The 8,244-nt window shown below is 45.7% G+C and overlaps 1 protein-coding gene across 2 annotated transcripts; it reads left to right on the top strand.

Annotated features, from left to right (window-relative positions):
• Positions 1 to 481: 481 nt before the first annotated feature.
• Positions 482 to 7,836, top strand: LOC306923549 (palmitoyltransferase ZDHHC7-like; the record flags this gene model as incomplete). 2 transcript variants are annotated; one of them, XM_079501723.1, is made up of 6 exons in its annotated part: positions 482 to 820; positions 1,556 to 1,680; positions 3,172 to 3,268; positions 4,043 to 4,124; positions 5,886 to 6,016; positions 7,604 to 7,836. In XM_079501723.1, the coding sequence occupies 6 exons, from the start codon at positions 482 to 484 to the stop codon at positions 7,775 to 7,777; spliced, it is 948 nt and encodes a 315-aa protein (XP_079357849.1). In that variant the 3' UTR covers positions 7,778 to 7,836. The 2 variants fall into 2 exon arrangements, with proteins under 2 accessions (XP_079357849.1, XP_079357848.1); XM_079501722.1 differs by having other exon boundaries at positions 5,886 to 6,076.
• Positions 7,837 to 8,244: the final 408 nt, after the last annotated feature.

Here is an 8,244-nt window from a genome sequence, read left to right as displayed (position 1 = left end):
GTGGCCGTCTGTCTGGGCGCCTAGGCTGGAGTGGATGTCTGTCCGGGCACCTAGGCTGGAGTGGATGTCTGTCTGGGCACCTAGCTAGGCTGCTAATGCGTTGCAGGTTCGACACCCCGATCCTGACGACCTTTACTGCTCTCTCTCCCCATTTCCTGTCAGCCTACTGTACCTATCGATAAAGGCAGAAAAATATGGGGAAATGAACTAGGAACACGAAAGAGTTCCTAGTTGAGCTAGTACGTTGTACGTTATATAGCCTACGTATATACCTTTTTTCCCTTTTTGTACATATTTTTGAGGGCCGCTACACCCTCCTATGCCCAGTTTTCCCGGGTTTGTGTGAACCCAAACACTGGCCAAGTACATATTTTGAAGACATTTGTAGAATCGTCCTCAGGTCAATAAGCAGTGATATTATTATGGGTTAATAATATCACTGCTCTCTCCTTCTCTCTCCCCGCAGCACAGGGCAGGCAGAATGTCCTCAGGTCACCGTCTGCGAGATGTGGAGCAACACCACCCCCTGCTGGGGGACAGGGGGAGCTGCGGGGACGAGGACGACGAGGAGGGTGTTTTGGGGGGCGCGGGGGCGTCCGAGCCGCCCCACCGCGGGGGGCTGTGGTTCATCCAGGACGGCTGCGGCATGGTGTGCGCCGTGGTCACATGGTTCCTGGTGCTCTACGCCGACTTCGTGGTCACCTTCGTGATGCTGCTGCCGTCGCGGAGCTTCTGGTACGCCGTGCTCAACGGCGTGGCGTTCAACGCGCTGGCGGTGCTGGCGCTGGCCTCGCACCTCCGCACCATGCTGACCGACCCCGTGAGTGACATCATTGTTATTGTTATGACATCATTATGACATCACTGGCGGTGCTGGCGCTGGCCTCGCACCTCCGCACCATGCTGACCGACCCCGTGAGTGACACCGTCGTGACATCATTGTTATTGTTATGACATCATTATGACATCCCTGGCGGTGCTGGCGCTGGCCTCCCACCTCCGCACCATGCTGACCGACCCTGTGAGTCTGACAACGTCATCATGACATCATTATGACATCATTAATATTATTATGACATCACTGGCGGTGCTGGAGCTGGCCTCGCACCTCCGCACCATGCTGCCTGACCCCGCGAGTGACACCGTCGGGACATCATTGTTATTGTTATGACATCATTGGCGGTGTTGCTTTTTCTTGGTGATTAATTGTCACTCAAATAACCGATTTTGTTGCGTTTCTGCCGTTGAGCATTGATTGGAACATTATGAATAAAAATGACCAAAAAGATTGGTACATGTATTAAGTTACTATGTGCATAATATATATGTTATAGTGCTTTTTTTCTTTTTTGCATTTCTTGCTGCAAACCATGTATGTCCCATCTTGGACAATAGTGCTTTGAACTAAAAGAAAACACACACACACACACACACACACAAGTTTGAGAAATGGTGAAACTAATGGTCAGTCACGTGATAGTGTCCCTCTGTGTTGGTTATTCATTCTAACCATATCTCGTCTCTCTCTCTCTCTCTCTCTCCGTGTCCTGTCCAGGGAGCCGTGCCCAAAGGCAACGCCACCAAGAAGTACATGGAGAGCCTGCAGCTGAAACCCGGGGAGGTGATCTACAAGTGTCCCAAATGCTGCAGCATCAAGCCTGAGAGGGCCCACCACTGCAGGTAATGAATTGCATTTTTATAGCGCTTTTTCAAGTGCTCAAAGCGCTTTACAATGGTTCATTGATTTATACATTGGGAGGTGAAGCGGCGAACAGTCGACGACAGCGTCCTCACTTCCCACATTCACACACCAATGGTGGCGAGCTCACACCGACCGACTCATTGGAGGCAGTGTAGGGTTCAGTGTCTTGCCCAAGGACACTTTGACATGTGGACAGGAGGAGCCGGGATTCGAACCGCCGACCCAGGGATCATTGGACGACCTGCTCTACCTCATGAGCCACAGCCGCCCAAGGAAGCGCGCGTGAGATGGATCTTTAAATCCAGGGTAGAACAGGAAAGTTACTGTCCGGTAGAAACCCTGTATGTCCAAAACCGTTTTCTTTATGATTTAAAATATGTGTGTGTGTGTGTGTGTGAGTGTGAGTGTGAGTGTGCACGTGTGCATGCGTAAACGTTGGAATTATAGAGAGTGGAGACACAAGGTTTCTGCCCGACATCAATGGTATAATAATGTAATCTACATAAACCTCCTGTGACACAGAACCTGCGGTCCACAAACTTGGACCTCCTCTCTGTCCCCAAGGCAGTCAAACGAACCTTTGGGGACAGAGCGTTCAGTGTGGCAGCCCCCCCCCCCCCCCCCCCCCCACCCTGTGGAACTCTCTCCCAATAGAGATTCACCATGCTCCAACACTGGACTCTTTTAAGGCTGCCTTGAAAATACACTTATTCTCTCAGGCTTATGGCATATAGTTTTTGATTGTTGTTGGTACATTTTGTAAAGCGTCCTTGGGTTCATGAAAGGCGCTATATAAATCCAAGCTATTATTATTATTACATGATAGGAAATGGTGCATTTGTGAATGGTGCTGTTTGTTTGTCTCTGTCTGCAGTATATGTGTGTTAATGGTGCTGTTTGTTTGTCTCTGTCTGCAGTATATGTGTGTTAATGGTGCTGTTTGTTTGTTTGTCTCTGTCTGCAGTATATGTGTGTTAATGGTGCTGTTTGTTTGTCTCTGTCTGCAGTATATGTGTGTTAATGGTGCTGTTTGTTTGTTTGTCTCTGTCTGCAGTATATGTGTGTTAATGGTGCTGTTTGTTTGTTTGTCTCTGTCTGCAGTATATGTGTGTTAATGGTGCTGTTTGTTTGTTTGTCTCTGTCTGCAGTATATGTGTGTTAATGGTGCTGTTTGTTTGTTTGTCTCTGTCTGCAGTATATGTGTGTTAATGGTGCTGTTTGTTTGTCTCTGTCTGCAGTATATGTGTGTTAATGGTGCTGTTTGTTTGTTTGTCTCTGTCTGCAGTATATGTGTGTTAATGGTGCTGTTTGTTTGTCTCTGTCTGCAGTATATGTGTGTTAATGGTGCTGTTTGTTTGTTTGTCTCTGTCTGCAGTATATGTGTGTTAATGGTGCTGTTTGTTTGTTTGTCTCTGTCTGCAGTATATGTGTGTTAATGGTGCTGTTTGTTTGTTTGTCTCTGTCTGCAGTATATGTCGGCGCTGCATCCGTAAGATGGACCACCACTGTCCCTGGGTCAACAACTGCGTGGGCGAGAACAACCAGCGCTTCTTTGTGCTCTTCACTGTACGTACAGTCGAGGAACAGTTACAGGACACACCTTTTCTTTGACTAGAAACGGGTTTAAACCCATTTCGACCTGAGATCAGATTCTAAAAATGTCTTCTTTTCTGAAAAAGCTATGTTTCTATGTCAGTCGTTCTTCGATTTTTCAAAAAATAGCAGACCTACAAGCTCGTAGCGCGCCACTCGGTGGCGCGCTATGAGCTTGTAGATCTGCTATTTTTCAATAGCTGAAGCATAACATGATGCTAACACCAAAAGGGGTTCCCGGTTAAACCATTTCGACCGAGACCGATTCGACAAAATGTCTTCTAAATCCTGACAGTTTTCTGAAAAACCCCATGTTTCTATGTCTAGTGGTGCTCAACCTTTTTCATGTCGAGGACCCCCAGAATTATCTGTATTTGGCCGCCGACCCCCCATCTGAAAATATGTTGTTCCAGGGACCCCCCCCCCCCCCCCCCAGAAGCAAAGATTTGGAGTTACAAACATTCGCTCTGAAAGAATATATATTCAAAGATTTTCGCCACATTTTCACGATGTTTCAAAAATAGCAGACCCACAAGCTGCTATGACTATGAGCTTGTAGATCTGCTATTTTTCAATAGCTAAAAGTATAACATAATGCTTAACACACCAAAAGGGGTTCATGTCCCGAAATGGGTTAACCCACGATTTTTGTAACCCATTTTATTTTACCCAGTGTGTACCAGGATTACTGCATGTTTTTTCGGGAGGGTAGTACTGTTCCTAACTCACGTCTTTGTGCCCTCGTAGATGTACATCGCCCTCATCTCGACCCATGCTCTGGCCCTCTGTGGCTACCAGTTCATAACCTGTGTCAAAGTCCAGTGGAATGGTATGTATGCCTATATGCATGTTTTTTTTGTAGGTGGCTAATATTCTTTCTTAACCCATTTAGGAGGCCTGACATCGAAATTTAAAAAAATGTGACAGTTTTCTGAAATACCCCATTTTTCTATATCAGTGGTGCTCAATATTTCATGTCAAGGACCCCAAAAATGTATTTGGCTGCGGACCCCCCATCTGAAAATATGTTGTTCCAGGGAACTCACCAGAAGCAAAGTTTTGAGTTAAAAACGTTCGCTCTGAAAGAATATATATTCAAAGATTTGTGCCACATTTTCACGATTTTTCAAAAATTGCAGACCTACAAGCTCCACCGAGTGGCGTGCTATGAGCTTGTAGATCTGCTATTTGTCTATAGCTAAATTATAACATAATGTTTAAAACGCCAAAATGGGTTTTAATCAATCACATCATTGCTTTTGTTTTTCCAGTCACATTTCAAATTCACCTATAGCTAAGACCCGCCCTCTCCCACTTAGACACTCCCACTTGGACACTTTCCAGCCGGGCTCATTCATTCCAATGTAAATATCATGGATTCTACACTATTAAATACTGGTTAATTTTTGGAACCAGACCTTCAACATCTCTTCCAAATCCAACACCTCTGGCTCTGACATTAATTGTGTTAATTTGGACAGCCCTGAAATTGAAATCACGATGTAGGTACGTCACATCATGCCGTAATAATCACATGTAAAGTCCATCAAACTGTATGCTTTTTTTCTTTTCTTTTTTTTCCATTTTTTTTGCGGCTTTCGCCTTTATTTTATATTTTTTATAGAGGGACAGACAGTAGGCTGACAGGAAATGGGGGAGAGAGTGGGGGTAAATGGTAAATGGTGCATTTATATAGCGCCCTTATCCAAGGCGCTTTACATAGATTGTGCATTACATTCACCCATTCACACACACATTCATACACCGATTGCGGCGGAAGCCATGCAAGGTACCAACTAGCACATCGGGAGCAATTTGGGGTTCAGTGTCTTGCCCAAGGACACTTCGACATGTAGACAGGAGGAGCCGGGATTCGAACCGCCGACCCATGGATCATTGGACGACCTGCTCTACCTCTTGAGCCACAGTCGCGGTAACATGCAGTAAAGGCTGTCTGGATTGGGAGTCGAACCCGCGGCATGGGCTTGGGCTACCGGCCAAGGTGCCTGGACCGCTGAGCCACGGCCCAGGCCCAAACTGTATAACATGAAGCTGATTATTTGGGCCTTTCGCAGTGTTGATTTCGTCGACTAAAACTAAGACGAAAAATGTTCGTCGACTATACCTTTTTCCACTGACGAAAACTAAATGGAAACTAAATGTGAACTAAGCTGTGATGACTAAAACTATGACAAAATATATCGACAATTTCGTCAAAGAAAAACTAGACTAAAATGTTAGGAAGGGACTAGTGGACAAGAGATCCAGTATAAGTCATTTTACACTTGGTTGCACGCTGAAAATAGCCGATCTGCAAGCTCACAACGCGTCGCGAGCTTGCAGATCGGCTATTTTCATCATTACAACGGCATCAAGGCCCGACAAAATACATTTTAGTCGACTAAATTAACTGTAGATTTAGTCAACTAAAATCTTATGACATTTAGTCGACGAAAACTAGACTAACACTAAGACTAAAATGTGACTAAAACTAAATGAAAACGATGCAAGAGAAGAGACTATGACTAAAACTAAAATCAAAATTTGCTGGCAAAAACAACACTGGTCTTCTCTCTCTCTCCCTCCTCAGAGTGCAGCGACTTCTCCCCTCCCGTGACGGTGCTGCTGATGATCTTCCTCTGCCTCGAGGGCCTCCTCTTCCTCACCTTCACGGCCGTCATGTTCGGCACTCAGGTCCACTCCATCTGCAACGACGAGACGGTGAGCAGAGAGCGCTACCACAAAGCGCTGTCAGACACACATCCACAATGTTCGGCACAGGTTGGTACGGCAGCCCCCTTTTCCACCGTGCTTCAACCGGTTCGCTTCCTTCCCCCCCCCCCCCCCGCCCCCCCCTCCGCTTAAACCCATTTAGACCTGACGATTCTACAAATCATGACAGTTTTCTGAACAACCTATGTTTCTATATGTGACTAAATTTGACTGAGGGACTGCCATTGGATTTTTTTGAATTTTCGTTTTTTCATGTCATATGAAAGCAGGGAATCATAGCTTCAAATTGACATATTGGTTGTTCAGTTTGACCCACCAGTTTTGGAGATATGGCTTATAGAGTTAATGTCTTGCAGAAAACAGTGAGTTGAGAAAACAGGCTTGAAAGGTTCACTTCTGTGGTCTCTAACATTACACCTAGCTACATGTTTGGGCATTTATTTCATATTTACATGTCGATTTCAGCTCTGACACTTATTTCAGACATGCTCTAGTATGTGAAGAGTCTGCCTGTGCTATTAACTAATTAAAAAAAAAAAAAAAAAAAAAAGTTTTTCTCTGGTGAAAAGCTGTAATTTGCGCGATGGCAGTCTAATCTGGTCACATATGTCAGTGGTGCTCAACCTTCTTCATGTCAAGGAGCCCCAGAATGATCTGTATTTGGCCGCGGATCCCCACCTGAAAATATATAGTTCCAGGGACCCCCCCAGAAGCAAAGATTTGAGTTAAAAACGTTCACTGTGAAAGAATATATATTAAAAGATTTGCACACATGTTCACGATTTTTCTAAAATATTAGACCTACAAGCTCGTAGCGCGGCACTCAGTGCCGCGCTATGAGCTTGTAGATCTGCTATTTTCCAACGGCTAAAGTTTAAAACAATGGTTAAAGTGGTTAAATGCTATAAGGCGACACATGATGCGACCTCGGGTCTAAATGGGTTAACATCGAACCAGTTCAGAGTGTTTCCACTGAAAATGAATTGATTCAGAACCCTAAAAGCGTTGCTTTCAGAACTGGAACCAAAAACATGGCCGCCAGTTCCGTGAAAGCACCCCGAGGTTCCAAGAATCTAGAGCGGAAGCGGTTCTGGAACCAAAGTTCTTTTTTGGTGGAAAAGGGGCCGTAGATCAGTGCACGTACCCCCATCTGAAAATAGGTTGTGGCAGGGACCCCGAGAAGATAATATTTGTGTTCTAACTGTGAGCTTGTACATCAGCTATTTTTTGAATAGCCAAAGTATAAAATATAGATAAAGTGGTTAAACGTTTTGTTATGCTATATTAACGTTTTTTTCTTGGGGGGGGGGGGGGGGGGGTGATGATGATGAAATAAAAAATAAACAGTGCAAATAATTCAATATCGATCTAAATAAACAAATCCTAACACTTTAGAGCACGTCATGTCATTCATAACTGTGTGTGTGTGTGTGTGTGTGTGTGTGTGTGTGTGTGTGTGTGTGTGTGTGTGTGTGTGTGTGTGTGTGTGTGTGTGTGTGTGTGTGTGTGTGTGTGTGTGTGTGGTGTGGTGTGGTGTGGTGTGGTGTGGTGTGGTGTGTGTGACCACCACCGCAGGAGATCGAGCGTCTGAAGAACGAGAAGCCCACGTGGGAGCGCCACACGCGCTGGGAGGGCATGAGGACTGTGTTCGGGGGCCGGCCGTCTCTGCTGTGGATCAACCCCTTCGCGGGCCTGAGACTGCGCCGCGCCGGACGCTCCAGGAGGAGCGGAGTGGAGTTTGCCGTCTGAGCGGCGCCGGGAACGGAAGCCAGCCGGCCTGGCCGGGCCGGACGGACACACACACACTCACATCCTCATCCTCCTCCAATAGAGCGTCGCAGTCCCGCCCCCTACCATGGACCAGGAAATGAATCCCAATGCATTTTTCCCATAGACATTTCAAAAAGTATTTATTTAAAGACGGTTACGCCACGGACAAAGCCAACTCGAGTCGTGACAACTCATGACGACACAAACAATATTTTGGACCAAACAAATAATTACAAAGAAGAAAAACAACAAAAAAAGTGTTGTAACCTGCCGTTTTGTTCTTCTTTCTAATTATTTGTTGTCATGATTTGTCACGACTCGAGTTGGCTTTGTCCGCGGCGTAAACGTCTTTAAATAAATACTTTCTGAAATGTCTATGAGGAAAATGAACGGAGAATCATTTCCTGGTCCAGGGTAGGGGGCGGGACTGCGACGCTCTATAGCTG

The sequence above is a fragment of the Electrona antarctica genome (genome assembly GCF_951216825.1).
Source record: "Electrona antarctica genome assembly, chromosome: 5".
Lineage (NCBI taxonomy): Eukaryota > Metazoa > Chordata > Actinopteri > Myctophiformes > Myctophidae > Electrona > Electrona antarctica.
Note: the sequence above shows the minus strand (reverse complement) of the source record. Positions and strands in the feature narration are given on the sequence as shown.